The 20,205-nt window shown below is 39.3% G+C and overlaps 1 protein-coding gene across 1 annotated transcript in view; it reads right to left on the bottom strand.

The window, feature by feature from the left end:
• Positions 1-20,205, bottom strand: part of KCTD3 (potassium channel tetramerization domain containing 3) — a 30,661-nt gene that overhangs the window by 6,345 nt on the left and 4,111 nt on the right. Inside the window, exons 2-12 of the mRNA XM_059835822.1 lie at positions 19,758-19,811; positions 18,295-18,340; positions 16,867-16,940; positions 16,341-16,399; positions 16,066-16,146; positions 15,218-15,358; positions 13,470-13,560; positions 9,097-9,287; positions 5,067-5,182; positions 948-1,035; positions 695-811 (exon numbers count right to left, since the gene is read on the bottom strand). Of these exons, the coding sequence (XP_059691805.1) occupies positions 695-811; positions 948-1,035; positions 5,067-5,182; positions 9,097-9,287; positions 13,470-13,560; positions 15,218-15,358; positions 16,066-16,146; positions 16,341-16,399; positions 16,867-16,940; positions 18,295-18,340; positions 19,758-19,811 (1,058 nt within the window). The remainder of the gene's footprint in view (positions 1-694; positions 812-947; positions 1,036-5,066; positions 5,183-9,096; positions 9,288-13,469; positions 13,561-15,217; positions 15,359-16,065; positions 16,147-16,340; positions 16,400-16,866; positions 16,941-18,294; positions 18,341-19,757; positions 19,812-20,205) is intronic.

Genomic DNA, 20,205 nt, shown 5'->3' on the forward strand with positions numbered 1-20,205 from the left:
GAGCAGGGAGGACTATAGTTAAAAAGGTCACTGCAGTATCAATATAGTTATGGAAGTAATCACTTTCTCCCAGTTTGGGTTCTTTTTGGGTTTTACTTTGGTTTTGTGGGCTTTTTGGTAGGTGTTTTTTTTTTGTTTTGGGGTTTTTTTTTTAAGAGAGAGCTGCACTGTGATTACAAAAGGGTGTATAGACACAATAGCTAAGCATCATTCAGCTGCATATGGAAATGGTTTTTAGTACATTGGTTACAAGGTTAGACACAACAGCAAGGTCGTCACCCCTCAGTTCACCACAAACTATTTCAGTGAATACAATTCATAATCTAACTGCTTATATTGTGTAAAAGGCTTAAAACCAGCAAAGGTACATTATGCACAAGCATTAATATATGATGCATTATGTTATTACATTATTCATTAATGTTTACTGCATTATGTACAAGCATATGGATGCATACATGTAAGTACATGTACCTATTTATACGTATGTACAGATGTAAGGGGAAACAGTTACGCCTAGTGTTCATCATTCATTTGAAGATGATGAAATGAAGAAAAATTCATTGTTTATGTCAAGGGCTACCTTGTCTGCTTTAGCCCTGCTATGCAGCAATAGAAAAAGTCCATTTAGAAAAAAGAAGAAACCCACATCCATAACAGACTCTCACTGAACAGACAGTGATAGAATACTGACTTGTTTTAGGTGTGAGGTAGACACTGAGCGCTGTTATAGCATCATTGGAGGGATCATGGTACAATTCTGTCACTAGAAGATCATTGTCTTTCATTCGCAATGGGAACTTCTGCATGTCTGTGGGGAAGAGACATTTGTTTATTACTCTGAATAGACAGAGTTGTTCTGATGCAACTTAGACCAACTAAAGATTTTAAGAACAAAGCTGCTCAGTACCACCTCCTTTTTATTCCACCCTGCCCCTATTTCTTACCTATATAGTAGATAGAGCCGTTGTTACAGCCCAACAGCAGAAAAGACCCAGCAGTATCATAGCTTGTGATAGGAACAACATCCTGAACCTAGCGCAAACAGAAAGAAAAAAATAAAAATAAACAAATGAAGAAGTTAGGTTGCTACTTTCTCAGTTTTCAAACATTTGCAGTACATTTTGTTGAAGAACACCTGAGTTTGGTACGTGTCTGAAGCTGTTGTGCACGCACTTGCACATACAATAGCGTTCTTAAAGTACTGCTGGTAGATCACATGCTTCTACCAAACTGGATCTTAAGTCATGGAGTTCAGCAGCAGCATGCAGACAAGTTAGCACAAGTGCTCTGGAAGATCCTTCTCCATGTGAAGGCACAAAGCTTAAAGCGTTGGAGCTAAACCACATCTTCAAAAGAGGTGGTTTTTTTTTCCAATAGTACTTCACACTTTCTGTCCTATCCCTTCTTGCCTTTCTGACAACTCCTTAAGAGGTTGCTGGGCAAAGGAACTAGATGTTGCCTCTCTAAGCCTTCCTTTACCCCCAGCTCTTGTGTCCCTCTGCCAGCCTCTATGGAGACCTCAGCCTCTAGCAGATATATAATGAGGGAAAAAAAATTCTTGTCCCATTACAATTTCCCACTTCCAATACACATCCACACCAAATAAACTGGAAGGCAGTCCTGTCATATTTTACTTACTGGTCTACAACTTAAGATGGGGATTAAGGATACCCTCTCTTTGCCCTCTAGGATCAAAAGGAGTGCTTATCCCCTCAGGTGGGACAGAGATCTCAAGCAAAGAAAAAGTTTAGCTTATCCTACATATGATCCCCTATCTCAAGCAATTCTTCCCCGAGGAAGAAAAAGCCAAAAGCCATTTTATTCAGACCACTCAAACATGCACAAAGTCATAGCATTTTTCCTGTACTCCATATGTTTCAGTCAGTCCACTAAACACTAAATCATGGAAATTTCAGCTTAAGTTCTCATTTTTTCTCTGACCAGCAGCATCCTTCCAATTGCTTCAGAGACTTGCAAAATCATCTGCAAAATACCTACAATGAATCGGTGGGATAAAAGCAAAACAAACCAACCAAAGAAACTTCCCCGCACCCAAAAGAGCTAGCACTCTAAACCAGTACCCATTCTTAACCTAAGGATAGTCTGTAAACCCCTAAAGCATATTCTAAGGCTATCACTTAGCCTTACCGAGAAGGCTGCAACATGAACATAGCTTCTGCATATTTTCAGGGGGTGGGAGGGAAGAGGTGAGACTTTTGCTCCTTTCTTTGTTTAAAGAACTACATCTCTCTCACTTATGTTCACCCATAATTCATCACAGATCCAGTGCTAAAAATAAATTGTTCTTGGAAAGCACTTGGATTTTCCCCATGTAACTGATGATTGAATGACCTGGAGAAGTATCCTTTCCAATTACTGAAAAGCATTGCTATTCTTGATCTCAATGCTTTCACTTAGTACTTAAAAAGCTGTATCTGAAAAAGTACCCTCCCCTCCCCACAGTCAAATTCATATAATTAAATAAGGCATCTAACGATCTGGGCCACAGAACTTGGTTTCAAAAGGTTTATTCTTTTCCAGACTACTTTAAAGTAGTAGTACAAGAGCAGAAAGGCAAGAAACTAAACAGTCTCAGCATCTAAGAGTCTATGGATCACGGTGCAGTGTGCTCTCTGGTTCTGTGGATCAAAGGTATATACAGAAGCTCTCCCACCTGCAAAAAGCTTACAAAACTAATTAAGGTAGAGGCAACCCATCAACAGATATATCACTTTACTCATCACCTTGCAGAAGGCATAACAACTTCAAGGAGAGGTCTGAGCAAAAGGATCCACAATGCTGCCAACAGCAGATTGACTGACTGGGTCAGACAGATCATACAAAACAAGGAGAGTCCTTTCTTCTGCAGCAGGGATAGGAACACCAGAGGTCATTCAGCAGTTTTACCTGCCAAGATGTGAACTTTCATCAGGAAACAGTGCGCCGCTATACAACAGTCGCTGGTAAAACATGGCCAGTGAGAATCCTCACTTTGCAGACTAAGTTCCTCTGTCATACTCTATTGCTTTATCTTACCGCTTATTTTTTTTTTTTTTTTATGGTTGGACTTGATGATCTTACAGGTCTTTTCCAACCTTAGTGATTCTGTGATTCTGTAACACTAAATATTCTGCTTCTTTTAAGCTCTCCTATGCTAAGAATTTCATTACTGATGTATCTAGCACCCAAAACCTCCTCTCCTTGTTGCTTGCAACTGAAACATTGCCAGAGGAATAAGTACTAAGGAAACCATCTCAGCTAGTCTGCTCAAATCTCCAAAATGGGAAGAAGATGCGAGAACCAATTAGAGGCGGAGGTCAGAGTTACATCTTCAGGGTGTAATATATCAAATACAAAAATCACAGTGTAAGGAAGGATAGCTTTGCACAAACTAAGCCTCCTTAAAGTGGAACTTAGAAAGGCATCAGGAAAGAAAGTCAGAAAGGAAACAAAGTTCTTGGTCTGAAATGGGGCATTGGCACATTCTGTTCCTCAAAACCTCTCTCACTGCAGCAAGTATGATTACATCCTAAGTCCAGAGCTATGGGCAACTCATGGAAAGTTACACAAATATCAGGTACTCTCATGAGGAATTTGAAGATCAGAGGTACAACCCTGCTGCTTAAGTCTTTATGGGGTTCTTCAAGAAGAATGTGTTCTAATGGGAGATAAAGATCTATAGGAAGATGTGGGGTTTTTTTCTCTGTACTAACAAAAGAGCCTGAGGTACAGAAAGCACCTTGAAACTCCTTGGTTTTTTGTTTGCTTTGGGTTTTGGTTTTTGTTTGTTGTTTTGGTTTTGTGGGTTTTGTGGCATTTTTTGGTTGGTTTTTTTTTTGTTGTTGGTTTTTGTTTTTTTTTTTTTTTTTTAAAGAGAGCTATTCTCATCCGCTAGGAAAAAAAATAAAATTAGAAATCCAAAAGCATGTGTTTAGGACATCCTGGCATATAAGCCCCTCAAAGGTTTTCTACTCTTCAATAAGAAATGCTTTCACCAAAGGAATAGTCAGTCAAACTAAAGAACTATTAGTGATTAGTGTGATCAGAAAGATTTCTGTGGCTCCCCCTGGAAACAAAGATGATGAATGGGACATTGGTTTTTATTCCTTATGACTTGCTCCTTTAGAAAATATTGTCAAACACCAGCTTGTCACATAGCATTAAGTTGTCTCTTAACAGAAGATTTTGCAAGGCATCAATAGAGCTTTAAATAATGTTTTATTTAATTCAAGACCATACTAAGATGTCTCTGCTGCAGAAGCATGGCTATCCCATGCTTATTATCTGTGTTATTTGTTAGCCGTACTGTCACTTAAGGGTTAAATCAGAACTTAGTCAGCAAACAGTACAGCAGCCTCAGGTCAGTTCTGCCTCTTGAGATTTGCAAGACAATTTGGGATTTTTATTGCATCCAGGTTTTGTGCCACAAAGACGTACATCTGGCTATGTTACAAGCTTTGTTACTCACATGAATGCTCAACTGTTTTTTCAGACTCATACAGACTCCAAGGATCTCTCTATTTAATATGCATTCTGACAACAGGAATAAAGTCAGTGTAGCCAGAAGCATCCACATGCAGGAGACATCTTTAAAGCACCATGTACATTTCTGCTGAAGAAGAATCTCCCACTGTAAAACAACTTTTGAGATCCCCAGATATCAGACTGCCTTCTTAACTTGTTTTCTTCTTCTTTCAGACAGTGCAGAAATTGCCGTCGCACATTCCCCACAATTTTTTTATTTCCTACAATCCTAGTGAATTTTTACAAAGTTTGTAATCCACAAGGAAGTTTAAATATACACACACACTTGACATTTATTACTCCAAATCACATTTATTTGAAAGCCTAAAAATCATGCTTGGTAGTACCACCAAACAATTGAACATTCTGCTCACAGGTGCAATACTCACATACCAAGATGGCAAACTCCATAACACAAGGCAGGGCTGAAAACCCTGTGATAAGCATTTCACACATGCTTTTAGATTATTTTATTCTCTTTTTACTAGAAAAACATACCAGCTTCTTAAAAGTGATGTGGAAAATTGAATTGAACACACCTGCCAATGCTGAGTCACAGCGTTCCACACTCCCACTTTCCCTGTATGGCTTGTAGCCACCAACTGGTTGCCAATGAAGAAGAGAGCATCTACAGGGACGCCAAGACTGAACACTCCTACAAAAAATGAAGAGTCTATGAAGCTCATCTAAAATAAAGAGAAAAAAACAGTAACAATGGAATCTCTCCACTATTGTCATATGTCACGTTTATTACAGGAGCAAGTACAGAACAGCCAAAACTGGGTTTGCAGTGTGCTAGGTGAGGTACCATTCAAGCAGCAAACTGGGTTCCATTAAATTAAACGGCAGCATGATGCCATCTTTGTTGATGCAATCTATACTTGGGAAGGAAAAAGGAGGCAAGAGAAGGAAGAAGAGCCCATGCAAAATATCCACTCCTTATTTTTCTACAGCCATCAAGTTCTCAAATGGCTTTATACATCCTAAGGCATTAAAAAATAAATAACTAAAAATCCTATTACAGCAAGCAGGATTTTTTGGTGGTTGTTTTGCTTTTTTTTTTGTTTGTTTTAAATCTGTGACTATTAAGTGTCATTTAAGAAGCAGTAATTTCATGGGTTTTGCTAGACAGACAAATTTATGCCAGACTAGTTCGCAATTACCTTTTAAAGTATTAGAAGTTCTCACCCCCCTTTTTTTTTTTTCCAAGTCCAATCAGGTAGATGTAAACTGAAAATATATTTTAGAAACTAAATACAGCTACAAGGCTTAATTCTTATTCTTGGGAAAAGACTGAACAACCCCAATGTGACACTACTTGAATACATTCAATTTCTCTTTTAGCAGAAATACTTGAACCCAGAAAAATAAGCAGCCTGCAAAAGCCTGTTTCTTTTTTTCTCTTTTCATCTCCAGATCTTTAAAGTTTGGTTACATTCCATGAGTACAGAGTACAGGCTATTAAAAATTGAAACTACATAGGGAACCAATTTCACCAACCATCACATACTATTCAAAATTTGGAAGATAAGACTTACCAGCAAATGTTGGCCTTCCAAATAAAGCAAACGTGGCATCAACAACATTTCACTTAATAAAAATCAAAACACTACAGAACATGACAGGCATTGATGACTATGGGTATAGCAGACCTTAACATCTGAGCTTTTCCACAAAATCTGTCCCCTCTTTAGAGCTTCCTAGTCTCATCACAGATACAATATGAATATTTTAAATTGAACTGCAAACTTGGATAGCATACTACATTTTGTACTATTATTGTACCATATATTTAAAAGTTACAGCAAATTAAAAAGGTCTGAGATAATTTCTAAGTTTGCCAGCTACGAAGCAAACCAGCCCTGTAGTAACTCAGTTTGTAAGTACAAAGGCTAAGTTTTACTGCCCGGTAAGTACAAAAGTCATTACTACTGGGGATATATTACACTACCAAGTGCCAAGTGTCACTCACAAGTTTCCTATTCCATACTGCTCACTCCACATATTTATATTACTCCTCACTAATATACTTTAACAGCAGCAGACAGATGTTTTCAAAACAAGAGTACCCAATAGCTGGAAAATTTTCCAACATTGTTTTGGACAAATTCAAATTAACAAAGTGTCATTCCCAACCAAGAAGCAGCCCTCTGTTACACCCCAAGAAGGAACCTCAGGAAGCTCAATATATACTTCTGTTTTAATCAGGAGGCTAAACTGTTTTCCAGGGCACAGTACAATCGTTTGATGAAGATAAGATTCAGCAGTAGAAGGAACATGAAAAAGGCAATAATAAAAAAATCCACAGAAAGAACTAGAATTGATTACTCCAGAGAAGGATGAGGTTCAAGGAAATCAAGGAAGACAGCTGGAATGGTCTGGAGGAATTTGAAGTGTCAGTCCTGCTTAGGCTCAACAATCTTGAGACCCATCCACAGGGGAGACAATGCTATACGTAATGACAGGTTCTTGTCTTAAGGGTCCCTCTCAGTAAAATACTGCTTACAGCAGCAATCCAGCAGCGATGTCTTATGTAAGTAATACTGAAAGGAAAGAGAGCACTCTGGGAAAGCTCTATCACAAAGATGCCAGCCTATACAATTTTCTGAGGATGGTGTTGCCAGGCTCCAATGACTGTTTGGAACAAGTATTTTCTTTCAGAAGATGACAGCAACGTACTATATCTCTTAAAACAAAGCAGTACTGCAAGCATTTGCCACTACAAAGAAACAAGACAGCTATATTCAAGTTATTACTATTCAATACAAGCATATTTTAGTTTTTTTAAACCAAGCATCGTGACCTATTATCCAAAAGGGAAACAGCACATTTTGTTCAATGTTAGTCGGACTAAAGATTCAATCCTGTAGGCACTTTCTCTCTGCTCCCCCTGGCCCCAAGTGGCATTTGCTTTATTACACAAAGTCACTTCAGTACAATACAACCTGTTTAGCAAAAGTGGTTCCTTCAGTCGTAGACTGAGTCATCAGAACATTATGACATTGGCGTATTTATAGTTTTTATTTGAAGTAAAAGTCCATTTATAGTTTTTGCCTCTCTTTGCACTTGACTTCCAAAAATCCAAGATGTTGCTTCACATATCTTACTGCAAATCCCAAGGTAACACACGCAGCTAAATCAAGCCAGAAAATGCAAGAGGAATGTAATAGCATAGTGCTTAAAGCAATGCCTATTGCAGGAGTACAGCTGTCATGCTAGCTCTTCCCTGCCTTTAAGATTTGGTCAAGGGGAGCATAACAGAGGAAAAGGCTTCTGAAATACAGTATTTACTCCCTGTTTAATAGAGATATTTCACATTCAACTGTTAGACACACCTTTCAGATTTATTTTTTTAATACAATGGAACCTCCTTTTCTCTTTTGCTGACTGTTATTAGATACAAGAACTCTATGAGGCACAAGTAAAAGAGCAGTATATGGCTGTATTATCTCATGCAAGACCTTTGCATTTCCCCATCTTCAAATCTGACTTGGTGCTTCCACTCATTCAAGCATGAAAAAAAGCAACAGCCATTAACAGCTAGAAATTGCCTCAGTATCTTTCAAGTAAGCTCTTCCTTTAAAGGCATGTGGATCAAAACTTGAATTTGGTAATTTTGACTTTAATTAATGACCACACTAATTCTCATGACTTCAACTACGGAGATACATCTAATAGCAAATTAACTTAGCATTAAGTTTCAGAGAAAAGTGTCCACATAAGGAGAGTGCTGTCATACTTTGTTAGCAGTATCCACTGCCAGAGGAAACAGACAATACCAGCATAATAGTGGTGATTCAAGCACCAGGGATTAGGCAAGAGAAGTTCCTAATAACATTCCTTTCACTGCCTCCCAAACCTGCCCTGTACTGGAACAACAGTGAGTCACACAAGCCATCAGATCAGTACAAAGGAATATTTACTTCTGAAAATGTCTTTTTGCTGTTTCTAAAGCCTCCTTAATTGTGTGTCCTTCAGTGCCAAGGTGTACACGCTGTAATTCCTGTATGCTTAAGGTAGTACCAGTGTGCTTTTTCCCTGCCTAGACACCCAAGTTATAAAATGAAGAAATTTTCATCTTCCAAATTCCATTTATAAACCACATTTGATAGAGAACTGAAACCTTTTCATCATCGCCGTGTAAGAATATGGCTTTAATAAGACAAAGGAAAAAAAAGAGCAGAATCTCTCAGTATCTGTAGCTTTCCATCTCAGAACCTTAGTTCCTTTGTGCTATGGCCTCGATTCAAATGCAGGTCCAAGGAAAAGTTTAAGTCTAATTTGCATCTTCACACAAAAACTCAAGCTGAACTGCACAGTAAGTAGTAATTAGTATCTGTTCAGTAAACAGACTACTTTTTATTATTCATATTTTTGGTTTTGAGAAAGGATTCCTCTAGCATGACACAGAAGTAATATGCTCCAATACGTTGCTTACTCTAGCTTGTTTTGTCACTTTGTGAAACTGATTACCAAACACTGCTGATCACACATACCTCAAAATAAGGTCACAGACTTCTTTCTGGTTAAACACACACAAAAAAGAAAAAAACAAGCAATTATAGTTACCAATTTCACTGCCGCTACCACCATCCTGAATGCTCCACAAGATTATGCTACTCTCCGAGGCAACTGCAACCATCTTATCCTTGTCTCCATGAGGTCCTCCAACCACCTTAGCATTGAGAGCCACTCGCTCAATTGTCCAGTCCAGATAGGGACTCGTGAACACCTGCTGCCACCCAGATGATTCTTTAATTCTGGAAGGGCAAAGGAGGGAACAGGGAACAGAGGTTAGAGGTTCAGAAACAGGCATCTCAGTCTAAGCCTGAACCAAGGTGGATGATCCAGCCAAAAGCTTGGGCTAGCCAAATGCTAGAGATGAGGTTCAGCATAAGATTTTAGAAGAAATCTCCATTTATTTCCAGAGGCATGATATGTAAGACACCCAATCATGCTCTAGCATAAAGCTGTGCTATCTAGTCATATTCTCTCTTTATGGTATACTGTAAACAGACTATACTGAATTGACTATAAGCTTTATTTTTAGAGAATCACTTGTCTGTGCAATTTTAAAGACTTAAATTGTGCTTTTCTGGCATCATGTATCTGATTTAATTTTAGGCAATAATTTAGATACTTTGCAACTGAGCTAGAGCACAGTAAATCTAAGCAGTTAAATGATATAAATGTTAACATGGAAAGCAGAAACATATCTATAGCATTTTTTGCCATTGTTGCCATTCTTTCACTTCAGCATTGCATCCTGCCCAGAGATGAAGCACCATAGATCACTGTGCTCCACCCATACAACATGCAGAAGAAATTGTACTGAAGTGACTTAAGAGCAGGACTGCAATATCCATAAGCCTTTAAATGCAACCAAGACATTCTCACAAGCTTTATTATCAAGTTTTGAAGACTTCTGCCACACTTCAAAGGGAAAAAAAATACTGTCTAGGATGCGCTGTGCTTTGCTATAGGTTTTTACTAAAATAATTATCTTAAGTATTTAAATAATAACTGTAACAATCAGCCTAAAAGAAACTCACAAAACTAAACATCTGAATATATTTCTTTTCTTACTGCATGGGATTCACTGTCCAGTCCCCTACAAATTACCACTTACTTTGAGAAGTGATTCTGGCTAAAATTCAGATGTTGCCCTTACATTAAAATAATCCTGACAAGAATCTTAAAAATCACATCACTTGACTGCAGCATAGTAGTATAAGCAAACTATAGTAAAATCTGTGGGTAGAGGGAAGTAGTTTTAAGTGTATGCTGTCTCCTCAAACATTGTCACGACGGATGAGGAAAAGGCTGAGGTACTTAAGGTCTTCTTTGCCTCAGTCTTTAATAGCCAGACCAGGTATCCTCAGGGTGTCCATCTCCCTGAGCTGGAAGACAGGGATGGAGAGCAAAATAGGCTCCCCATAATCCAGGAGGAAGCAGTTAACGACCTGCTATGCCACCTGGACACTCATAAGTCTATGGGGCCTGATGGCATCCACCCAAGGGTGCTGAGGGAGCTGGCAAAGGAGCTTGCCAAGCCGCTCTCCATCATTTATCAACAGTCCTGGTTAACAGGGGAGGTCCCAGACAACTGGAGGATTGCCAATGTGATGCCCATCTACAAGAAGGGCCGGAAGGAGGATCTGGGGAACTACAGGCCTGTCAGCCTGACCTTGGTGCCGGGGAAGGTTATGGAGAGGCTCATCTTGAGGGCGCTCACGGGACACGTGCAGGATAACCAAGGGATCAGGCCCAGCCAGCACAGGTTCATGAAAGGCAGGTCCTGCTTGACCAACCTGATCTCCTTCTATGACCAGGTGACCCACCTAGTGGATGAGGGGAAGGCTGTTGATGTTGTCTACCTGGACTTCAGCAAAGCCTTTGACACTGTTCCCCACAGTATTCTCCTGGAGAAGCTGGCGATTCGTGGCTTAGACAGGTACACTCTTCGCTGGGTTAAAAACTGGCTGGATGGCCGAGCCCAGAGAGTTGTGGTGAATGGGGTAAAATCCAGTTGGCAGCCGGTCACAAGCAGAGTCCCCCAGGGCTCAGTTTTGGGGCCGGTCTTGTTTAATATCTTTATTGATGATCTGGATGAGGGGATTAAGTGCACCCTCAGCAAGTTTGCAGATGACACCAAGTTGGGCGGGAGTGTTGATCTGCTTGAGGGTAGGAAGGCTCTGCAGAGGGATCTGGACAGGCTGGATCGATGGGCCCAGGCCAACTGGATGAAGTTCAACAAGGCCAAGTACCGGGTTCTACACTTTGGCCACAACAACCCCATGCAACGCTACAGGCTTGGGGAAGAGTGGCTGGAAAGCTGCCCCGCAGAAAAGGACCTGGGGGTGTTGATTGACAGCCGGCTGAATATGAGCCAGCAGTGTGCCCAGGTGGCCAAGAAGGCCAACGGCATCCTGGCCTGTATCAGAAACAGTGTGGCCAGCAGGAGCAGGGAGGTGATCGTGCCCCTGTACTTGGTGCTGGTGAGGCCGCACCTCGAATCCTGTGTTCAGTTTTGGTCCCCTCACTACAAGAAGGACACTGAGGTGCTGGAGCGTGTCCAGAGAAGGGCGACGAAGCTGGTGAGGGGTCTGGAGCACAAGTCTTATGAGGAGCGGCTGAGGGAACTGGGGTTGTTCAGTCTGGAGAAGAGGAGGCTGAGGGGAGACCTCATCGCTCTCTACAACTACCTGAAAGGGGGTTGCAGAGAGGTGGGTGTTGGTATCTTCTCCCAAGTGACAAAAGATAGGAGAAGAGGAAATGGCCTCAAGTGGCACCAGGGGAGATTCAGACTGGATATTAGGCAAAAGTTCTTTACTGAGAGAGTGGTGACACACTGGAACAGGCTGCCCAGGGAGGTGGTGGAGTCACCATCACTGGAGGTGTTCAAGGAACGTGTAGATATGGCATTGTGGGATGTGGCTTGATGGACATGGTGCTCTGTGGTGTGGGTGGGTTGTTTTGGTGTGGGTTGCGGTGTGTTTTGTGGGTGGTGTGGGTTTTTTTGGTTTGGTGGTTTGTTTTGTTTTTTTTTTTATGGTTGGACTTGATGACCTTACAGGTCTTTTCCAAACTTAGTGATTCTGTGATTAGATATTCAAAAAAGCCTGGGCAAATTCACTTGTCAAGCAATAAACAACAGACGTACTAAGATGCAGCAGAGAGGGGAAAAAACTGCTACCAAAGCTGTATAAGAGCAGAATGGAGAAGAGAAAATACCACCATTGCATTCCTAGAGTTCCTGCAAGTTCTAGAAGAAAAAAATATTCAAATCAAGACAAGACTGCTACCTTGAGTCACTATGAAGAAAAGCATTTTAAATTGGCATATTGACCTGTGCCCTCTTTCAGCAACCATTCAAGTCTGACATGCTTCATCAACAGCATCACTAATGACTTAAGTTCAATGGTAACAAGTCTCATTAAGTAGATTACCAAGCAGGAAAGAGGCAGAATCTTTCACTTAAGCAAGCTAGCATCCAAGCAAAACAGTCAGAGATAAAATCCTAAAGAGGGGACAATTAGCACAAAGACAATTGCAGATCATTGCCTCGTTCTCCAGTCAGACCATACTAAGCATAATTGAAAACAAGAACATTAAATAGACCAAGAGAAGCCACATTTAGTACAAATTAAAGCAAAACAAATTGCAGTGGTGAATACAAGAGACAAGTTAGATGTGACTTCAGTTACAAAGTTTAAGCAAGTAAATTAGTATTCTGCATAGTGAAAAAGGCAGCAAAATATGGCTTCAGCTTGGCAGTAAAGAAAGAAGCTATTCACATTACACTCTTTATTCTCCCTTCTGTTTCTGGACCACAATACGACAGCAGTGTTTGGTTTTGGCAAACCTTGTTTGCTCTTGTTAAAACATTACTTTTCATTGAAAAGACAGCCACCAATTAAATCAAGACTACCAGATGTGAACTACAAACACCTTCTGTAATATGAAGGTATTACTTATCTTCACCTGATCTTAAAAAATAGCCAGTTTGTTTACAAGACATTTAAAGACATTTTTCAGCCATCCAGGTGAAGTAGCAAGTTCTTCACAGTTCTGATAGGCCAAAAAAACCTGATGTTTAAGACAAGGTACATCACTTATGTAGTAAAAATCTTCAAACCCATGTAGTTGGAAAATTAATTTTTTTTTTAAAAGTCTGCTTTAAAACAGGCTTTTGAAGCAGTTAAATTGAAGTCCACTACTTTTGCAACAGCATCAAGAATTGACATCAAAGCAGCAAAATTTGAATTCCTATCAAGCAGTTTATTTGCACAAGCAAAAGTGGCAATTGATATTTATAGGAGCAGACTGAATGCATGTGATCTACTGTCATTTCACAGTAAAGCAAACTTTTTGCTTTGCTCATAACAAATTATCGGGGTTTTTTTAGATTTCTGTAACCTGACAAGCAACTATATTCGTACCTGTAACAAACAGCAAAATGGGCATAGGCAGCTACTATCCAATTGTGGTGGCCAGCTACTATTAGGACTTTCCGTGGGTCCACAGGAAATCCTAAAAACAACAACAAAGCTAAAGTCAGTCAAGTGATTGGTATTAGAAGATGAGCAGAGACATCTAGAACAGGCTAGAGCTCTCTGCTAGAATATGCAACAGAAACTTTGATAATGAAGTTTCTCAAGAAATATTTTCAGCTAGATTCTAGTTAGCAATATTACTCCTCACAACCCTTACAACTATTATAGTTCTTTCATGGAAGGAAGACATTTCATCTCAGTCACTACAATGCAAAGTGTTCATAAGGAGAAAGAGGCAAGTACATGCCTCAGTTTTAAAGCCTGCCAAACTGGTAAAAATTTAAGAATTGTTAGCAAATAAGAAACAATGCTTTCTTTTGTAAAAGTTCTTTCCAAATAGTTGGTGCAACCCTGTATTATTGTTCCAGACTGTTAAACTAAAATTTCCAATATCTCAGAATACCTATAGCTCCTCCATTTATCATCTAGTGGGAGCACACCCATTTCTGATCTGTAACTAAATAAGGTTTTGCAGAAGTGTTGGATGGCACTGGAAATCAGTGGTTATGGTACTTCCAAGTTAGCTCTCAGCCTTGATATACTAAAGAACTAATGCCTAAAGGCTGCATCTATCTCATTTTCCCCAAGACTGCCCTCTTCCAAATGTGCAGCAGCTCACAAAGAAGAAGCAGCAATTCATATCCAAGGCTTATTTTTATATTACCTGGATATAGATTCACCTTTTAACATACTCTAGATTTTTCCTAACACTGCTACAATTTATACAATTATAGCAGAAATATGACACTTCTAACAGCATCATTTTGCTTGCAAAGTCAAAAGCTGGAAAATGACAGAATTCAAGCCTATCTTATTTACAGTTTTTATATATTTTATATGAAAAGTATATAGTCAAACAACTGAAGACTATCTTTACTCTAAAAACTTGACTCTTGTAGGGCAAGAGAGGCACCAGGAGCAAGAAAGAGGTGCAAGAGCAGGAAGGAGGTCCTGAACAAAGACCAAAGAAACACTGCTCTGTCTGTTTTTTATCATGGCTTTAGTACAGTGTAAGGCATTTGTCTAAGGGGCCATACTAAGACTGCATGAAGAACTGTCTGGAGAAGAGGAGGCTGAGGTGGAGACCTTATCACTCTCTACAATTACCTGAAAGGACGTTGCAGAGAGGTGGGTGTTGGTCTCTTCTCCCAAGTGACAAAAGATAGGAGAAGAGGAAATGGCCTCAAGTTGCACCGGGGGAGGTTTAGGCTGGATATTAGGAAAAATTCCTTTCCTGAGAGAGTGGTGAAGCATTGGAAGAGGCTGCCCAGGGAGCTGGTGGAGCCACCGTCACTGGAGGTGTTCAAGGAACATGTGGACCTGGCATTGGGGGGCATGGTTTAGTGGGCATGGTGGTGTTGTGTTGATGGTTGGATTTGATGATATTACAGGTCCTTTCCAACCTCAATGATTCTGTGAACTTTGATTTGCCTTTCTCTCAGCCTCGTGTCTTGATTGTGCAGCAGTGAGCCTTAAATACTGTATAGGGAGTAGCGTTTAGGTAAGTGTTCAGCAATTTAAGATCAGGCAAACACAGAATAACAGCCTGAAATCAGAAATAGTCACTCAGTTTTTATTTCCCAGTGACAATCATCTTCACAATTTGTTTTTGTTTTAAAACTGACATTCCTTACCTAGCCTCACTGTACCTTCCCCAGTACCAGCAAGTGTAGATTGGACACCACTTCCATGAATCTCACTCTCGGAGCAGTTTTGACCTGTTCTAACATCAACCGGCGGCCCAGCAGTATTATTTATTTTACGGTTGGGAATGCCTATAAAAAGAAAAGAGATGTTTTGTCCCACTCCATAAACTTCAGCAATATAACAGATACTTAGTCACTTTAAAAATACAGGATTAATACTTGTGCATTTTGATCTAAAGTCTAATTCATCTGCTATAAGAATTAGGCAATATTGTAACAGTGAAACAGAAAATGTTTTTGCTGTCTACGTTGACACTCACAATTTAAGGAACTATCTTCAGAAAACTTGTCAACATATGGCTAGATATCCCCTAGACTTCAGGTTAACACAGGAACTGTGTTCATCTCTACAGAGAAGTAAAAATCTAACAAGTAATCATATTCTTAAGGAAAGCTCATTTGTGCTCATTTGTCACCTAAAAATAGGACACCTAAAGTAACTGTATCTTCAGAAAGAAGAAAACACTCCATGCTGATAACATTTAACTGAAATTTACTTGAAGAGCCTCTACCCTAGTCTAATACCAAACACAGCCTGCTGAGTATTAACATAAAACACCCCCCGCGCCCAGTACTCTAAATATGCCATTGCATACAGATAAAAGCCTTGTTCTTGAATCAGAACGATGTTCGACTCAACCACTCATTTTAATCTTTCCATAGGAAAGCCTTCTCTGGACAGTATGACAGCTAGAGTGACTACCTCGGCCAATTGCCCCCACAAACTAAAGCAGTAAGTGACTGCAAGCGACATCAGACCGTGAAAACAAAAATACCTGGAGGAGGCAGGTAGCCATGAAAAAGGACGCTGCCACAAGATGAGCGTTCCAGTTCTTCACATAGTAGCAGCCTTCTCACTAAGGAGGGAAAACAGATACAACCATAGCTTTCACTTCCCAGGAAACATTACATTATTTCAGATAACCTTCTGTACCAGTAAGTTTGAAAATCTTCAGGGTCACAACTGCCCAGTACTTGTAAGTGGGTCATTACTATAGTAATAAATGTGAGATGACCTCATATTTAAAAAAAAAAAAAAGAAAGAAATTACCTAAAGGAGTGATTCCATAGAATTCAGCTTCATGCCTGAGAACATTAATACTCACTCCCCTAGAGAAAAAAAACAAAACAAAAAAAACCCAAAAATCACAAGAACAGAGCGAGTCAATACCTTGAATATAAATACTTGCATATAATTAGTTATTACACAGTGTGAACGTCAAGCTACCCATTTACAGAATTACCACCAAATGCATTCAACATGTTGATGTTTGAGATTTCACAGTGATCTTATTATTTATTATCTTTCATTAAAGTAAGAATACAGAAACAATAAAGAAATACATTGCCAGAAGTGGTTTAAATTACAAAGAATCCACTAACAAAACATAATGCTACCATTTCTGCCTCCACCACGCCACACATATTCTCTAGACAAGCCCCCAAATCTACGAGGGAGCTGAGTCATATACTAGGCACCTAACTAGCTGAGTAAAACTGAACAATCCTCATTTGAAAAAGCTTTCTAATGCATCTGATCAAATTAATTTTCACTTGAAATAATTAGAACTTCTTACCGTAAGTCTAACTCCTTTGTGCGAAGAAAATTTAAAATGGGTGCAAATGCTGCTGGATCTCTATCAATAAATATCTGCAAAGAAAAATTGCTGTACTTGTAGCATTATTATGGAGCAACTGTCAACTAGAATGCTTCTTTATGCTGAGCATGGGAAGGAGGAGTTGAAGAACCCAAAGTTTTTGGGCCACCCCTTTGCTCTCATTATTCCTCTACCGTCCACTAATTCGACATTCTTAAAAGACATATATACAAACACTGATGCAAATCAATGGCACTTAATAAACATGTTCTTTAAGTTCTAGAGCCTCCACAAAGGTCAATGGGTATCCTCACTTTCTATCACCTGTTCAGAATGCAGTAAATGTAATAAGATCAAGATAAGTTTAGACTTTTTTTTAAATTAAGTCAATTACCATTACAACTACCTCTACGCTTTTAGCAAAGTACTTGTGTGCCTCACTATCACTTAACAACATTGCTGTAACTATAGTTTCCCATTTAAGAATATCATATACACAGACTGAAACGGCCATTTTGCTACATATATTTGCCAACAAAAGCTACATTTTCATGTCAGGATTACTCAACTACATATGCAATACTATCTAATGAAAATTACCCCTTCCTCTGCAATACAGCAATTAGCAGTTCTTTCTCTTTAAAAAAAGTACAGTTTCTGTTTCTGCATTACCTGTACAATGCAGAATGAGCACAAAAATATGCACATTGTTCCAGTCTCATTTATCTTGGAATGAAGATGAGAACCAAGAAATCAAGAGATGTCACCAATTTTCATGAAAGTTTGGAGACCAGACCAGTGCCATGACATTCAAGTAGTTACATCTGTGAGACCTTTATTCTGCCCTAAAAATCTTTGAAACTTCATTAGACACAACCAAATGAAATATTCCCAGTCATTCTCCTGCTCAATAGCATGAACAGTATTGCAACTAGGCTTTGAGATTATAAGAAAAAGGACAGTGTATTTTGTATCAAATCTAACAAAAGAAAAGGAAAACACATGGTGACATTCTGAAATTATTTCAAAGTCCCATATTTTCCTCCTATTGAAATAAGTGACAAAACATGCACAAAAGTTTAAGTCCAATTGAACATTACTCCTCATGGACTCTGAAGCAGAGATGGTGCTGTCAGCATTTTAAACATAGGCTTCTGCAACACTACTATTAGGGGTTATGTAATACAATAGTGACAGAGAATACTGGCAAAAGCCAAAACAAGTTTTTAAAAGCCCAGGAGTGTGAATGTTTTTAATTCATTTGGTCATTTGTTTTCCATGCTTTTAAGCATAGCTGACTCACGCAACGTAACTCCCATTAGCACCCACAGTTAATATTCTTTAGGAGAGAACCTAACTGAAAGCATAACATTAAATTAACGATTTATCCGCAGGTTTATTACTCACAGCACCAGTTTCATCCTTCAGTGTTGAAATTCTTCCACTCAGCAAACTGAAATACAAGAAATCTTTGTTAGATGTCCCCCAGAAATACACTAACACAAATACAAGATAGCAACACTCTCAGTCCCCTTGCTCTGTTTGTATATTGTAGATTGCATTTTGGTAAAACAGTACAGCTGAGCAAAGAAAACTGCCTAGGTAAGGCAAAATGCTGATGACAGTGAAGTATCTCTCCTGAACAAAGGAGCAGCGCATGCACACCTCAGGAAAGGCTAAGAACTGCATCATAAGGACCTTCAGATACCCAAAGAAAACAGACATAAGGCCTAGCCTGAAAGGATGGGAAAGTTCTCCCAGGCACCCAGAAGGCCGCATAGTTTGTTACAATCTAGTAAACCAGTAAAAGCTGGTCAAGTAAAAAGGAAGAGTAAACAATCCATTCTGCCAGGACTTACTGGGCAAGAACAGGGTGGCTGAGTTTTTACACCATTTTACTTCAGAGTTTCTCTCCCATCAGATCAAAATACTTTTGCTGCAGATCAGGAGAAAACACAACACCAAAACCTTGTTTTACAGATACGAAGCAAACTAATTAATGTCAAGTTTTATTTCAAGATTCCATCCAAGTCTGGATGACCATTACCTCTGAGATTTTTCAGTACTTTCAGAACAACCTCCTTAGATTAGTATTGAGAGATTGGGGAATAGCAAGGGACTTCCTCCTTGTGCCTTTCCCTCCATGCCTCAAAGAAGGTGACATTTCCCTGACACTCCATTTATCTGCGCATTTCAGTAAAACAGGAGCAGGTAATGCTGCCTGTCTATGTCAGCTGCCAGGCTTTTATTGGGAAAGAAGTCTAGAGTACAAAAATTAAATGTAAGGAAGCAAAACTGCCAGCCTCTAGGTTTTCTTTTATGTGTTTGGGATTAACAGGGGTGGTAGAGGTACAGCAACCACAGCACAAAATTACTAGGGGACAAACAGTAAGCAACTCAACCTACAGAAGTAGTAAAAGTTAGTAGAAGGATGTTCAATAATCCAACAGCTCCTGCACCACAGGTTAAAACCCTCAAAACTGACTAAATTCAAGGTACAGCAATAATTCAAAAAACATTAAAGGCAGTGCTACCTTGTATGGTCAATAAGATTACAAGTGGCAATATAGTAATAAAGTCAGTGGCATCTCCCTTTCCTGCAGACTTGGAGCCTTATTTCCACAACACTCCATCTAAAAAGTGACAACTCTTCAGCACATAGAAGCTGCCATAGCATCATTCAATATAGAAGATGCCTTCTGGATAACAGCTTATTTCAAATTAATGTGTCCCATTGCTTGAGACAGGGAAAAAGCATTAAGGAATAAAGACACTATTTATGGCATAAATTAAGAACTGAGAACATATATAATTTTTTTTTAGTGACTGTTAACTTGTCGTTGTTTAATGCGATGATATATTACAAATACCTGGAAAAAAAGGAGTCTGGAATCCACATGAGTGTTTGTCTTGAAGTGCTGAACCTAGGAAACCAAAGTTACAAGTTTAGAATCAGCTGTAAAATTAGAAGTAAGTCTGCTTTATCAAAATTCTTTGATTTGTCCTACAAAGCTGATAGCAAATGGGTTTGGGAAGTTTCATTTAAATGTCTGCACAAAGTCAAAGAGGACGCAGATTCTTTGCAGATTGTCCTTAAGCATGAAGCAGGATTGCCCAGAGACCCTAAAAATGTCATTCTCTATGTGCTTGTAACACACTGTCCCAAACATCCTACTTTTTCTGGTTCTTGTACTTTGTCAACATTGATACTTGCAAAAAAAAAAAAAAAAAAAAAACCACCAACAAAACACCAAACCCCACACCCCCCCAAAGCAGTCACTAAAATCTAAGTTTATCAACGGTGTGCTACATTTGTCA

This window comes from Gavia stellata, chromosome 2 (genome assembly GCF_030936135.1).
Source record: "Gavia stellata isolate bGavSte3 chromosome 2, bGavSte3.hap2, whole genome shotgun sequence".
Lineage (NCBI taxonomy): Eukaryota > Metazoa > Chordata > Aves > Gaviiformes > Gaviidae > Gavia > Gavia stellata.